Source organism: Rhea pennata, chromosome 5 (genome assembly GCF_028389875.1).
Source record: "Rhea pennata isolate bPtePen1 chromosome 5, bPtePen1.pri, whole genome shotgun sequence".
NCBI lineage: Eukaryota > Metazoa > Chordata > Aves > Rheiformes > Rheidae > Rhea > Rhea pennata.
The window spans coordinates 12,949,026-12,965,178 of NC_084667.1; the positions used below are offsets into that span (position 1 = coordinate 12,949,026).

At 42.6% G+C, this 16,153-nt stretch overlaps 1 protein-coding gene across 4 annotated transcripts in view; it reads left to right on the top strand.

The window, feature by feature from the left end:
* Positions 1 to 16,153, top strand: part of SUSD6 (sushi domain containing 6) — an 86,699-nt gene that overhangs the window by 24,054 nt on the left and 46,492 nt on the right. For all 4 annotated transcript variants that reach the window (XM_062576928.1, XM_062576929.1, XM_062576930.1 and 1 more), the window contains exon 3: positions 12,592 to 12,779. In XM_062576928.1, coding sequence (XP_062432912.1) covers positions 12,659 to 12,779 — 121 coding nt within the window. In that variant the 5' untranslated portion in view covers positions 12,592 to 12,658. The remainder of the gene's footprint in view (positions 1 to 12,591; positions 12,780 to 16,153) is intronic.

Consider the following 16,153-nt stretch of genomic DNA (forward strand, 5'->3'; position numbering starts at 1 on the left):
AGGGTTTGCAGGAACTAATAATTTTCTCTCCATCTGGATTCAATTTAAAATGTTTGGCCTTAGAAGAATTGGAAATTAATAACACTGAAAGATGGAGAAAGAGGTTTTAACTTGTTCTTTTGCGGCAGAGGCTTAGATTGTGAGGGCAAAAACTGTTTTGGTGAGAGACTCTAAAACCTAAATTGTGTATCAGATTCGTAGAACAGGGAGAACAAACTTGTTCTTAAGAGTACAATAATAAAGGGATTGGACAAATTCCCTTTGAGAAACTCACTTTAAAATAGAGTAAATGAACATGAAGATCATTTGCTGTTGAAACACATTTTTAAATTTGTTTCCAGTTTTGTAGATTTTGCATATTAATTTTGCTATCCTGTAGGCTTCTGTAGCTGATCTTAGTGTTCCAGCCAGGAGCACAGTGTTACAGGCAAAAACATGAAGGAGGTTACTTTTAAACTAGTTTGCTGTACACTAATTTTAATAACTTTCATTTAGTCTGTTCAGTCTGAGGGAACTTTGACTCCAGAGACAGGAAATTGCTTGAGGATTATTGGCTGTGATAGGGCCTCCATATTTATCTGCAAAAATCCTGCTTTATTTCTGTCTTCCTTTAAAGGGAGTTGGAGTTGCTGCACTTTTCCATTAAGCTGAGTAGAGCTGGCTGCGAATTCTGTGCCAGAGTTTTGTGACAAATAGATGGATGGCTTGGGTGTACTTGCCCAGGGTGCTTGGAGACTCATCAAATAAATCCCAGGCAAAGCAGAGGTTGACTTAGTTGCTGGTGGGCTGGCAGGGTTTCCCACCCTGCTGATAGCTGAGAGTTAAATGTGCTTGCTGCAAGCTACAGTTTTTTGAAGGGGGGTTGAGGCAGGTTTTGCAACTTTTCAGCTCTGTTTATGTGTATGTGTGTAGCATGGGGAAGAGGGGTCCAGGGCAGTGTAGTGGTATGGTTTATGTGTCTGTTCTGTTGACACTGAATATAAGCACTCTGGAGGAGTAACAAAATACAGAAATCAGGTGAAGTTGCTATATTTTCTCCCTGCCCTTGTTTCCGTTTCAAATATCGTGTGCCTGCAGAGTTATGGGGACATTAGCCTGGTAGCTGGCGCATACAGGTAATGGAGGAATATGGCACCATGAAGGAGGCAGCACGTGGGAGCAGCATGTTTTGCTGAAGGATGATGAGCCAGCTGCCCAAGAACCGTGGGTGATGGGAAGCTCCACCTCTAGCTTCTGTTACCAGTGTGAGAGAGGCATTGCCTGCTGTTTTATTTGGGGTTTCTTTGCATGTGTGAGCATTGGAGAGGGAATCTGATCTTTGGGCGGGTTTTGCCTGGAGTTTGGAGACAGACTGGGCAGATCCCAACAGTGCTTTTGCAGTCCTGGGTGGTCTAGTGCAAAAGCAAAGCTGTGAGGCAGGAGGTTAAAAAACCTGTACCCTCCAGCTCTGGGGTATATCTCTTTCTGACCGGGAACTGGTGTGTATATGATTCTTGCTTGCATTCAGTGCTTTGTAGTCTTTCTCACTGTTGCACAGAACTGTAAGGTGTACTGCTGGAGCAAGCTGCTGTCTCTTGGCATTCTGCTTTGCATAACTTTTCCCTCTTCTCTCCTCTAACTAGGCAAGCCTGTGTTGCCTGTGACTGTAGCAGAGCACTCCTACCCAGCCTCTTTAAATCTTCATGGAAACCAGGCTGCTCAGAGCCCTGGTTTAGGGGGAGGGCTTAGTTATAGAGCAGTTCTACACATAGTAAATTATTTCTGCTGCACTTTAATGTAGATTGAAGACATAGCTGATTTTAGGAGCAGGAAGCCTGTGCAATTACCTGACGAGCAGGCAGTGCAGACTATTTGAAGTCAGGGAGTAGTTCCACACACCACAGATTTCAGCAGCAAACCTGGGGTGGGAGCTTCTCACCTTTCTCCTGCTACTTGTACCAACTCCAGAACTGGGCCAGTGCAAGGATTCAGGTTCCTTAAAAAGCTGGCAAATAGTTGAATCAGCAGCATCTTGGAGGGGGGTGGCTAGCTAGCAAGTGGGGGTAGGAACTGCAGCGTTGGGATGCAGCTGTAAAACTGGTCTAGGCACCAGGATGAAAGCAGTAGCAGTGCAAGTCTGATGCTCAAATGGCCAGAGGGAGCGTCATCTACCAACTCAAAAGGGCAGCAGCGGTATGAGGGACGGATCAGTAAAGGCTGTGGGACCAATGCTGCTGTATAAAAAGAGAGTTAAGAGCTGCTGAGTTTACAAATACTGCCAGACAATCTTCCTCCAGTGCCTCAGAAAACCTTTGCTTGATGTTTTGCTTTGGGTTTTTGTTGCATAGCAGCTATGCAAAGGCCCTTGGGGAGGTGAGGAGTTGCTCCCTGTGACACTTGCAGTATGGTGCTGCAGGATGGGCGCCGGAGGCCCTGCGCGTGCTCCCCCTTGCTTTGTGTTGCAGTTCAGAGCATCCTGGGTCCCACCTCAGGCCTTCTCTGAACCAAGCTGTCATGTTTCCAAAAACTACTGTCCATACTGATTTATATACTTTTTTTCTTATATTCCTGCTTTATAAATATCTTTAATCAGGTGAAGAAGTTTGAGCAGCAAACTGAGCTCCCATTGAATGCAAATTACAGGGTTTATGATAGACTTTACCTTGTGAACTCTTACTCCTCTGCTCTTCCTTCTGGCATGCTTCTGGGCTCCAGCCTCAATTTAATGGTGGAATTCTTCAGTATGCAACTGCTGCATCCCAGCTCTAGGTCACAAGAAGTCAGTCTGACACCTTATCAGAAAGTGACCTATATTGGGTGTTTTTCTTCGAGTGTTTAGCTTCTTGACTGTGTGCATGTGCTCAATCATAAGCAGTGGTTAGCAGCAGTTCCTAGACTGCCTGGTTTGATGCTTTTTGCTACCCAGGTCATAATATACTTGAAACTGATCCCATGTTAGAAAACCAAATTAAGTATAGCTTCCTGGAGAAAACCAGCTAAAAAGAGAAAAAAGGCTGTAGGGTCTCGCATATAATGATAAATATGTTCTTTGTGAGATGATCATTGTGAGAATGTGATTTCAAACAAAGGAAGCTGTTAGGGCTCGAGACTCTTGTTTCCTGCCCCCTCTTCCCACAGCCTGTGAGCATTAACTCTTGAGACTGACTGATGGCACCTTGCCTAGAGTCTGAAAGCCTCAGGTTGGATGTTTAGATTGACGCCTCTTGGCCTGTTCCCGGTGAAGGGTGCTTAGCTGAGGAGCCTACTTGAGACCGCCTGACCCCGCACCTGCCTGGGCGAACTTCCACTCCACGGCCACCGTTGACTGTTGCCTCGCTGGAGGGGCGCTGTATGTAAATGTTATGCTAATATTCTTAGAGTCTTAGTTACAAGTGGTTTGAATAACAATGCAAAATTGAATTTTCTGTTTTAAATTGCTGACAGAACAGTAACTTGGTTGGCTTCTGCAAAGTAAAATGTATCCAATATTGTTACAATCTGCCTCTGTCACAGTGAGAGTTTATAGTGATTTCCTATAGTGATAGTGATTTCGTGTCTGTCTGTGACATTAGAACAATACATCCTACATAGGAAAAATAGGAAACTTTTTTATAGTACTAAGAGCAAAAGCATTAAAGAGACGGAGTGAACTAACGGATACAAAATTGAGCTCAGACCTTTGGAGGCCTGCCTCTTTCCTCATTAAGATGTATTGAAACAGTTCTCTGTTAAAGTCCTAAATGCAGACTTTAAAATCAGGGTTTGAAACTCCAACTTTCTCAGTTTAGCCGGTAGTACTGAATTGGAAGGTGCTGTTTTGAATACTGAAGCTATTGTCTTATTTCTCAGTGGTTTGTTTATTTTTAATCTTTGGAAAAAACTTTGCACTGACATCCAAATACCAAGCGTTTGTTAGCCTGGGAAGGCCTCATATTAGACTGTGTCTGCTGTGGAGAACTTTCTATATGAGCTGTGATAGAGATGTTAAACATTACACAGAAGTGTCATCACCTCTTAGAAGTAGGTAAGTGGATATTTTCGTATCTGGCAATAAACAGCAGTTTGAAACCTCCTTGTGAGCAGTGTCTTACAGCTGTAGCTTTAGAAATAAATGTAAGAGAGTGTCTTCATCTTCTAGTTTGATTCCTTATTTGAGTGGCAGACCAATTCACTGAGAGTTGTATGGAAGGCTTTGATAGGAAAAAGAGCTCCTGACTGGGTGTTCTCCTCAAGTGGCTGTTCTGCTCAGTGGTGTTGCAGCTGTGTGTACAGCAGACTGATGGTTTTAGCCACATCAGTTTAAACGGCAGCCCAACAAGTGGTAAGGATGGGGAAAAGCACATTCTAGTAGTGAGGGAATATAAGCCTTTACTGTATATGGGCCTTGTGGTATGTTCCTTGAAGCAGAACAACACAGCTGTAAAAAATAAAAAAGCATCCTAGATGTAAGTGATGCTGCCAACCCAATGCTGCTTTGAGAATTCTGTTCTCACTAGAAGCGTCATTTCAAATTGATAAGTAATTTCAAGATGTTTTGCCTTTACGCTGCTTTTCATTATTCCACTTCCCTGAAGCCATTTTGATTTACTGTGAGTTTTCTTTTTTAGGATTTATTATTTTTGGAAACTGTTCTGGAACATTTTGTGCATATGGTCCTCTGTAAATGTGCTGTTGTACTGATTAAAGCTGAAAGTATGAAATCTAGCCTCTCTGCAGTGCAGCAGGAAAAAAATTGCTGAAACAATAGTTTCCAAAGGGAGTACTCTTCCAAATAAAAGCATATTAAAAAAGAAATCATATTCTCTGTTACTCCCCAGTGTCTAGTTTAACCCATGTCCACATTTGCTTTTCTGACTTGTGTAGATACCAGTGTGCTTAAAAAAAAAAAATCCAGTAAAGCAGATCCCATATTCTTTCCTTAATTGTTGGCTTTTCTTCATTCATTGGTTAAGTAACCTGATCATTCATTGATTAAGTAGTCTGATCACTATGAGCATTTCTATAATAGCACTGACATCTGTTGTGCATTGGAAATGCTGAGTATATGAACTTGTCTAATTTTCTGCTCCTACCCATCCATGACACTGCTGTTCCTTTCTATTGAGGCCTAGAAGTTGGCTGTTACTAGGTTCTCCTTTCTTGTTTGGAAGGATGATCAGATTTTGGCCGTCTTCTTTACCTGCTCCTAAGTTAAAAAAAAAAAAAAAAAAATAGTATTTTGTGACTTTCAGGGAAACCTCTTAAAATTTGAGGAGATAATGGTGCTTAGGACTTCCTCCCAAACTTATCAAGGTAAGGAAAACCAGCTAGTATTCTTCAGTCAAAACTCAATCTTCTGTGACTTTGACAGGCCTAGGCATGACAACCACAGCCCTTGCAAATGGGGAGAGTCTCCATAAGACTAAGACGATTTCTAACAGGTTGTCTCTGACTATGTTTCTAAAGCCATGAGAGTGATACTGTTATCAAGAACAAAAACCATATCCCGAAGCAAGCCCTTCAGCATTGTTCCCCTTACTGTGTCCCAGGATGGGAAAGTGAGCCAATTAAATGGGAAACATTTTATTGCTTAAAAAAACTAAGCTGCTTCAATTACTGTGTGCTGTCAGTGTCAGAGCACCTTGCTAAGAATGTGTCCTCTGCACTGTGATATCTGATGCATTCAGTCTTTGAAGCAGGGTATGCTTTTTCTGCAGCCTGCTTTGATGTTTTGGGGGAAGGTGGAATTTGCTGCAGCAGCATACAGATTTATTTACAATTTCAGGGTGGTGTGCCTCATTGGTTAGTTCTTAAATCTTTGGTATAACATGCAAAAGGAATGAAGTAGCAATTTGAACTGTACGAGATGCATATCTGTGAAGTACAACTGACAGCAGCGTAGCAATGGACTTCAGAGTGTGCAGTGAGAATACACTTTCTCTTGCTTTTCTTGAAGGACTGGAGGCCTCCTGCTTGGTGTCTCTTGGCACCTGAGGTGTGTCTCGCTGCTGCTGTTTGGATGTGCACAAGTGTTTCTTGAAGAGGCCCCAGGCCTCCTTTTTTTTGTTCACTTTTGTTGACTGGATAACTTGAAACAGAGGAAGCGGACGGGCAAGGTGCCCTGAGCAGTAGCAGCGTGTTGGGCTTGTTATACTTTAATTCCCCTGTGCCTCATGCTGGCTGAGGAATGTTAAACCATTTGGGGTTAATCCATGACTAACGTCACAATTTGCGTTGTGCAACAGGCAGTGAAGAGTACTGCATCCCACCCTGTGCCCAGCCCTGCACGCATTATTGTGAAAATACTGCCACTTCTTGGGTGCTTCCCTCTGAAGGGACAGTTGCAGTTACAGTGACTTTGTATAGCTTTGTGGCATGTTTAAACCACTCGGGAATCTCTGAGCCTGGTGTGCCCTCCCTGGGCTTCGAAGGGAAGAAGCCTCATAAACAAAGGCTTGGACCAACTGGTGCAAGGGAGGAAGATCGATGGAGGAAGGAAGCAGTCCCTGCCTTTAGCCCACGAAAGGGAGTATGTTGGGCTAACCTCAGGATGCCTTCTAGGGGAACGTCCTGAGTGAGATAAGGAGGCAAGCGAGGGAGTGGTGTAAAAGCTTGACCTACTGCAAACAGGACTTTGAACTGTGATAGGAGAGAAGAGGAGGAGGTTCGGGTATGAGCTGCACAGACTGGTGGATCTTGCAAGTTTGATCTCTTTGCACAGGAGTATTGGGGTAAATTTCCCAACTGTAAGAGACTGGTTATCCAACAGTGAGAAATCCAGTTTCCTGGCTAGGGCTTACTTGTGCCTTAATGGGGCTGTGGGTAGATGCGTACCTTTTATCAGATATGAAATGGAATTTCTGAGTTTTCTGTCTAGAGTTTGTTCAGAAAGAAGCTTGCTAATGTCTCATTTTGAAAATCAAAATCTACAATCTATAGTATCAAAATTGTGGTGATATTTCAGAAACCATGGTGGGGGAGAGAGGAGGTGAAGGCTCAAATGAGCTGTTCCATCACCTTTCAAAGATGAGACATGCACATAAAACAAATGACTGAGTTGGCAGGCTGTGAGCCAGGCCCTGTGGCACTATTTAGGAATGAAGGGGGAAGTGCAACAATTCAGGTCCTACTACAGCCTGCAATCAAGTCCTGAGCTGCCAGGGATGTGGGCAGATTCCCGTCTGTGGAATAAGCAGCTCTGCCCTCACGATTCCCTACTGCAGCTGGGGGTATGTGCAATTCAACCCTCTGCTTATTCTGTGCAGAAATCTGCCTTTTTGTAATTCAAAGGTGAAGGTATGAAACTAAGCTACCAACCGCACGTGTTCTATATGGTCTGCTTTGGGATGGGGAGAGCAGGTTATATAGGTTATTTGGTCCTTCCCTTTCCTCTTTTCATCTTCTGTATCCTGGATAATTGAGAGTTGGCTGTACTGAGAAATCAGGCCATTAAGATAGGATACTTTTTAAACTTTGTCTTCAGGTAACTTTGAACTAGTAACTAGTTCAGAGAAACAGGTAGCATATCACAAAATTTAAAAAAATGTTCTATTTCCAAAAGATTTCCGTTATCTTTTTAATTACAGAATCTAAGTAGAATCAGGGATTTCTTTGCTGGCACTGGGACTTTTCTTGTGAATGAGAGTGATACCTATTGCCATTAAATCATTTTTTTGCCTGCTTTCAATGAGTAGTCAAGCTTTAAAACACAAAAATAACTGTGGGTAAAAGTTAAATTCTGTGAGCATGCTGCTGTTCACATTAGGCTCTCCCTGCTGTGTACTTAGCCTTTTGAAGGGTATGTTGTGCGCACCCAGAATTTACCCTGCTGACACAGTCTTTGCAGTGTGTATTCAAGAGAGAACCAATCAATTTCTAAATATTATTCCATGAAGGGGGAGCTAAGTGGTTAAAATAGAGATTTTAGCATGTGCTTGTGGATAAGTCATTTTCTCTGGCAAGTTTCTAGTGTGGTATTTAAAAGCGAGCTGGTAGCATTCCAGACATATTAAATACTTCCCTAAACAAATGTGGAAGAACCCAGGTTAAAGACTTTTTTTTCTTTTTTTCTTTCTTTTTTTTTTCAGCATCAGTGACACAGGACATGTCCTTGACAGGCATCTCAAGCAACTAGAGTGCCTCAGATTGTCTCCCCTCATATCCCGTGTCCTTGGTGCACCAAAATTACCCAGATCTGGTTCTTTCCACGAGTCCTGAGCATATGACCTTTCAAGGAACACTTTTCCATAGGCACCTAGCACTGCTGCTGTGGTGAAACAAGATCAGAAAGTTAATCGTAGTCCTAGGAAAATGCATACTTTCTTACCAAAGACGACTACCATTTTGGAGTGAGGAGTAGAAATTGGCAGCTCCTAAAGGTCTAGAAGAGAAGAGGTCCCTAAACAACTTAGTTTAGAAAAGCTTCTGTCATATGGATATGCGTCATCTTCATTTGAAAGGGCTGATTATAGTTTTGAGAGCAGGAAATCTGGCCTGCATGATTTTTGTGGTAGTTAATGCCTTCTCCGGGGAGTTCATGTAGAAGTGAACTACTGCTTTGTCAGAACAGCTGGCTCTTTGTGCGAGTTGGGCTGGCGATGCAGCGAGAGGGTCTCATGCTGAAGTGTCACTGGGGAGGCTGCCTCGAGTCAAAATTTATTCCAGTATTAGGTCAATGAGGTGCGGAAGAGCCCATGATGGTTGTAACCAGGAAGCGATGGGTATTTTTTCCCTTGTTCATAGTCGTCTTGAAGGGGATGTGTAGCTGTTGACTTTGTGACCACAAAGGACAGTTTATTTTTCTTGTCCATTTTTAGTTCCATTTTTAGTAGGTGTTTCTCAGTGTATATTTAAAAAAAAAAAAAAACACTCCATTGGTTGAAGCACTGTAACTGCCTTTCTTCTCCCTGCTGTATTTATGGGAACCACAGACTGTGCAGAATATTATCTCTGAAAACAACTCTTTTTAAACTTCCTTCTCCCATAACCCCTTAGCCTGGGCTGTGGCGTGTGAAATTGTATGGGGTTAGAAGACTTCAGACCACTCGAGCTACGGCAGGCTTCTGCCTTGCAGTTGCTAGGCTCCATTAAAGAAACCAGCCTGTTCCTTAGTGCTGCTGCGTACAGGCAGGGAAATCGCTTTGATTTACGTGAGTCTATGATTTATTCAGTTATCTCCCTGCGAGCGTGTCTGCGTTGATAGATGCGTATGCTCTACAGTGTATGCCGGCAAAGCTAAAACAGGCAAACCACGTTTTTCCTCCTTACTAGCTTTTTTATTTTCTCTCTAAAACACACCAAGCTCTGTCCTGAGATAAGGCTTGTCAGTCTAGCAAGCTTTCGTTCTGTGTTTTCATGGCAGTGGTGAGACCAGATAGCAAGACTGCCTCCAGGCTGTGGTTCAGATGCACTGGGACAGGTGACAGAGGCAAGAAAGGGGACAATTTTCTAGGGTGCAGTGGGTAGTTGAGGGCAACCATGTCTGCATGAAGGTGGGTTGCTGCAGTTGTCAGGAGGAAATGGCTACCCTGCAGTGCTACAGATCCCCGTCCAACTCTGAGCATTGCCAGTCGTTCTCTGGAGGCAGAGGCTGAAATGTTGTTATGAAAGCTGTTTCTCCCTGAGCTGTAGGTATAAGGAATGTGTTAAAACAACAGTCAGCTTTCAGAGAATTGAACGTCTGTCTAAATAGCTTCCCAACCACCAGCTCCCTTCTGGGAAGAAAGGATACCTTCTTTTATCTAGCCAAGATCTCTTTGATCTCCTAATTTTGCCAATGAAAAGACAAGGCTGGGAACTAGTTTGGTAACTTGGCTGAAGCCTGAGGGAGGCTGCTTGCGGGCAGTGGGCAGTACCTGCGCCCAGTGTGCTTTAACAGTTTTGACGGGTTTCTCAGTGCTATCTTTGACAAAACAATGTGCTTTAACAGTTTTGACGGGTTTCTCAGTGCTATCTTTGACAAAACTGTTTTGCTGCATTTGTCCCTTTCAAATCCCACAGTGAACCAAATCAGCTTGATGGGGTGTTACCGTAGGTGTAGCAGCTTCAGCTTGCAGCATTCCTTGCAGGGCAACTATGCATCTCTTGACAGACAAGATTCCTGATAACCTGGGGCTTGCTGGCAGAAAAGCAATGAGGAAGCCATGCCTGAGCTTGGAAGAAAGGAAAACAGCACTGTGCTTTGAAGCAATCCAGTAATGAACCAAGAATAGGCAGTAATTGATTTCCCCCATAGGATATCCTTGTTTTAGGTGTCTGTGACCTGGCTGTAGTTCAGATACCACAATTAGACTACTAACTTCCACATGCAACTTTTGGGAGAGGAAAATGCCTTGAGGGCTACATAGCACACCTCAGATGTCACAGCAAATTCTGTGATACTCGTGTCATCTTCCCTACTTCTTCTGTCCACTAAGTCATCCAGCAGACACTGTTCTCAAGGCAGGACTGTCCTCTAAAATATACATTTGCAAGACTTGCAGAGTTTGTTATGCTAATAAGGCTCATTAAATTGGGATCTGGAGGGCAAACCTGTCTTTATGCAATCAGAAGGGTCATTTGCTTAAGACAGTGCGTTGCCTTCTGAGACCTGTAATTCAGCTTAGAGCAGCGACTCCTAGAAGGAAGAGGCCAGCTGTTGGCTGGGAGATGCTGACCTTTTCCAAATGAATGTGAACTTGAAACCCATGCAGGAGATCTGACTTGAGTGGAGGGAGCGAGTGTACAGACTAGATGGCTCTTTATATCTCTGTTTTATTCAAAGAGAAATACTTTTTTTTTTTGTTCCTTCTAATTGTTTTAATCGTTGCTGAAGGAATTGTGGCAGGTAGGTGGCAGCATCTTTAATTCATTCAGTTCCTAGCAGGGTTTCCTGTGGATTTATTTATTTATTTATTTATTTATTTTTGAGTACACTGTAATTTAACAGACGTTGCGGGCCACAAACTGAGTTACTGGTGTGGGTGTCTGTCACACACATGCGCGCACAGAAGGATGATTCCTTGATAGAGACTAATTGACTTGGAAGATCCACATTTTAAAGATCAGCCCTCTTTTGAGTTGAATGTGAGCAAAATGCTAACATGGAACTAAGGAAATCTTTGTTTACGTAGGAAGACTTCTGGCTTTACTGACAAATTCACCAATCTTCTCCTATAATGCGGATACTTTTTATCTATCTTTCTTTTTTTGCCTAAGCAGTTGGCAGCGTGAGTTGTATGTTTGTCTGCTCAGAGCTGGTGTGCCGACTTCGTCTCAAGAGCGGCTAAGTGTCTGAATCATACTGCCTTTCCTTGTAGGGCCATTAATCCAGGTCTCTTATCTGTTCTCAGCACGTGGAAAAAGTGTTATACTTGCCTCTACATCTCAAATTGTTTTGAAATTGTCCACCAGTTTGAATTTCCCTAGGAAATCTGACCAAACAATTCTGCTCTAGTATAAATACCTATTTAACTGAAGAAATAGGCTGAATGGCATTCCGCGAGTTTGAAAGTATTCCTTGGACAAGTGTAAGAAAGCATTATTTTTCCCCAATTTAATTCTTTTTTTTTTTCTGAAAACTTTGTGTTTGTGTTAGGAACAGCACGATAGGAGTGTTGAAATACCTCTCCACGTTATATATATATGTGTGTGTGTGTGTGTGTATATATATATATATATAAAAAATATCTATATATTATATATATATGTATAAATTTTTTTTGACTGTATTGCTGAACAGTTATCCTTTTACCTGTTTTCTTCCTTTGTAAGACAGGTACACACAGATCCTTAGTTCTGACTTTCTTTCAGGAGTGTTGAACTTGTGCATGATGTTATAATTCATCCAGATCCAAATTCACCACTATAGCATTTGCAGGTTAAAACCATACAAAGTCAGTGGGACTTGTACTTTGTCCGGTCTTTTTCTTCATTAAAAATAGGGGTTCAACTTGTGCTTTCATAATCTCCCAGGAGCCCTTTGCTGCTGGAGCTGTGTTTGTGTACTTATGTTTTCAGTGTGACAATGTCTGATAAGCTATGGCTAATTCTCTCCATCCTCAGGTATGAGTAGTGTCACATCCTGCAATTTTAATTGCTATGCTCTGTACTGTCAGAACATTATACCTGAGGTTTGCAAGCTGGTTTACGTTCTTGCTCTTAAGCCTGCGTTTGCCTGCTGCCAGCTGGCTGTCAGATTTTCTGTGCCTCTCCAGATGGCTGAGGAAGTGTTTGATTTATTTATCATAGCTGTCTAGTAGTCTTCTGTGTCTTGGAGACTTTCTGAAAGGTGATGGGTGAGTAGGAAGACTGGCTCTCTTGGAATTATTTTTGAAACAAATTCTCCAGATGCTATGTTCTCTGGGATTGTCTGAAAGGAAGATATAAATTAATTGTAAGCTACAGTCTTCAGACCTGAAATATTAGAGAGCAAGAGAAAAGTTCTGGTCACTTTCAAGATTTGCTGTGCAGAAGATTGCCTTTTTTGCTATTTTTTTTGTAAACTGTAAGTACTTGCTTAGTAAGATTCCAAAGATTCCTAAATTCTAGAACAGATAAAACACTGGTTTTTGTTTCTGAATTTCTCCTTTCCTTCCTCTGGATATGGTAGATGTATGACTTAACACTTACTGTTTCCTTTTATGTCTTTTTTAGATTGAGGTGCTCCTAATCAACCAGATCTTTCGGGGATTTTTTTAAAAGAAACTTTTGTGGGTAAAAGATGTGCCATGGAATGGTAGCACCAAAGAGCAACACAGGATCGTCTCTTGCCTTGACTGGCCATGGGTTATTTCTTCTGCTAGTTATCTTTGGTACCTTTATCGTGGAAGCACAGGCCACAGGTAAGTGAAATCTTTGCCTATGCTGCAAGGAGGGGGAGGTGTGTAAGTGTGGAGGTGGCCCTATGTTTCTATGGGGAAAATGGAGATGCTGATGTATTTGTACACGTCCTTCACTATCCACAAGAAAAATTCCACTGCTACTGCTTAGTAAAGGGTGGTGTCTTGCTTAGTAAAGGGTGGTGTCTGAACTAAACTATTCTTTACACCAGCAATATAAAACGCTTGTTCTCTACTCTGCTATTTCGATTCCCCCACCCTTTTTATATTCCCTCCCAATCCCTTCTTACCTCTTCACTGCAGCTGGGGGCATTTGGACTGTCTCAAGAATATGGACCGTATTTTGGTTGAGTGAGATTCTCATGTAGACGCTTTTGTCTGTATGCCCTGTAGCAATTGCTCATGTGAAGAAGTATTGTTAGAAGCACCAGCTGTCTTCAGCTCTCTGCACAGCTGATGAGTCAGTTCAGTATTTCCTTGTGTGTTACCTTCTGACACCTCAGCACCTGCTGAGGTGGGTACTAACTGCACTCCTCTCTTGAATCCCCTTTGCAGCTTGGATTTTCCTCTTTCTCTCTCCAATTTCTTGTAGGCAGGTATTTTTCTTCCCGTTAGTGGACAAGCATGTTAGTAATGTAAATAATACAAGGGGATGATGTATAAAATGTTAAGTAACAGTAGAGCTGAGGAGGTCTGCCTGCTAGAAATGAATAGAAGAATAAAATAGACTAGATAGTCACAAGGGAGCTCGTTACATAAGTGTGTGCATGTTTACCCAGGGTATGCTGTTTTTTTTTTTTTTTTTTTTTCCCTCTCAGACTTGCCATGATGTAGTTCTTGTGTCTGCAGAGATGCATGACCATAAGTGGTACCAGGATGAAGGGAATATTTTGTATGTGTACTTTAAATGCACGCTCTAGCATAGTGCTATAAAGGAGGTTAATACTAAAGAGGTACATAAGTTTGACTTCAGCAATTGTGGCGGTGTAAAGCAATAGCTTCCCTTTGAAAACAAAACTTCCACTTTCAACATGGCTTTAAAAAGCCCTATTTATCTGAAGTGTGCTGGCACCTGAAAATGTGAAGTGACCAGCACTCCTCTGCTTCAGTGAAGCTTGAATTGGCCTCTGTATGGTAGAGTAGTGTAAATGTCAGTTGCCAGATGAACACTGCTTAAAGCAGAGGTGATCTTGTATCAAAAAGTCTGCTCGTGCTGGAAGCTGCTGGAGGACTTGGGTCTCCTTTAGTATTTCTGATTCTTTGAGCTGAAAGGGAGAGACTCCTGAAATCAGATATCCTGGACATGCGTGTCTTGCTGGCCTGACTTTGGCATTGCAAGTTAATGAAGGGGTGGGGAGACAAGAAGAGGTGAGATTGGCATGAACAGATAGTAAGAGTAGGAAAAGGACAAAGTCCCTTTAGAATTTGGTCTACCCTTGTTTTTTCCAGCGTTGCTGTCAAAGGTGGTAATGCTACGTCATCACTTCAGATACAGATCTGTCAGATACGCCTTGCAGTCTGGGTCTGCAAAGGCACCATCACTGGAACTCCAATACATACACTGCAGCACCTTCACTGGAGACTAATCTGTATGCAAATGCCTTGAGCTGCGCGGGGCTGCTGGCTGTGGATAGGCAGCCACAGTGCTGGCAAGCCTTTCTAGTATTATTTTTGAGACATCCAGTCACATTAACAAAAGCACTAGTTAAGCTTATCAGAAGACCCCAAAGTGGCTCTGCATTGTTTCCCTTTCTGTGTTGCTCCAGGACCTGAAACCAGCTGTGGTAAACTGATCAAAGCAGATCATCAGCTAAATAGGATTACAGTGGCTAGGCATGAAATATTTCCTGCAGAGGAAGTGAGTGTATGTCGAGGGGAACCGAAGATCATAGCAGACTGCAAGACATACGGGAGGGAAAATCCGAGGTGGGGGGGGAACTGGGTGAGGAGCACTTCCTTGTATGTGTTCTTTGAGTATGGGAGGTAGGAGCTGCCAATTGTTGGGAAGGATGGGGGTGCTCGGTGATGTGTCATGGGCCCAGAGAGCTGCACCTGCAGCAGCACGCCAGCTGTGAGTAACACTAATGAGCAAGTCAGAGCCAGATGGATAAACAAAGAGTACTAGCAAGGCGCTTGGAAAATCATCTTTCCCTCATCTTTTTCCCCCATTGCCCCACCATCCTCACTTTATTAGTTTACATAGCAAAAGCATTCAGAGGAGGCAGGACAAAGAGATGTTAACATGAAGGAAGAGATTATATTAAACCTCCTGATGGTAATGCTTATGTTGAATGCATGGCCAATGTGACACGTTCACAATTGCTACAAAAGCTAAAGAATGTTCTCATAAAAAGACAGACAAGCATGGAAACAGTAGGTTGGCCCTGCTTAGAGTGAGAAAGCAGAGCTTGTGATTCATATGTTAAAACCATACAATATATATTGTATTGCATTCATTTTGCTATTTAGAAATGCTGTTGCCTCAGTTCCCACAGGTTTAGATACATGTTTGGTCTGGGCAGGAACATGCTCTCCTTACCACGGGGTAAATGCACAAGGCAGGCTCCCTTCCAGTCAGCAAGCATCTCATCTCTGCTTTGGTTTTAAATGGATTTTATTTATGCGTGGGTTTTTAAAAAAAGTCTTTAGCACTTTGTCTCAGATATCTCTCCAAAAATCCTGGAGTTGTATGAGAGGAATGTAGTAAGTTGCTTAGTCACTAAACATGCTACAGAGTTTAGGGAGGACTGCTCTGTCTTCACAGGTGGATTTTGATGAAAATAAAAACAACTGGCGCACGTATTTTAACACAAAACGAATGCGGTATTGGGTGATGGGCAAACAGTGAATTTGGAGGAGCATGTTGAAGCAATGTTGGAAGAGGAGGATTTAGGGAGACTTCACTGCTGTTCATTGCTCATCATCACTGTGTGCCTTTTCCTCTAGAAAGTGCCCCAAGGTTAGCTAAGGGAAATAATGGAAGAATGAGCAGGAAAGAAGAATTGAAAAACAAGGATCTGAAATACTGTGGCTTAGTTCTTGTTCCATCTCCTGTGTTTCCTTTGCGGATTCATCTGGAATGTAGTTAGAGCTGGGATGCAGTGTGGATAGTGGTGGGGACTTGTTGAAGGGTTGGAGAGTAGGAGTAACAACCATTTTGTCTGCTTTTTCTATACATAACACTTCTATCTCTTCTTGTTGCTGTGATTTCTCCCTCCCCCCCCTCCTGCCTTTGGCCTTAGGATTATTCCCAGACTCTCAAAAGCCCTCTGTTTCTCTCATTCACTGTAGTCATCTTGTCTGGCCAGGCTATTTTGAGAAGGGTGGCAGTGCATCAGAATTTTTTTTTGTTCTTCTTAAAATTTAAGGTGTAGTCT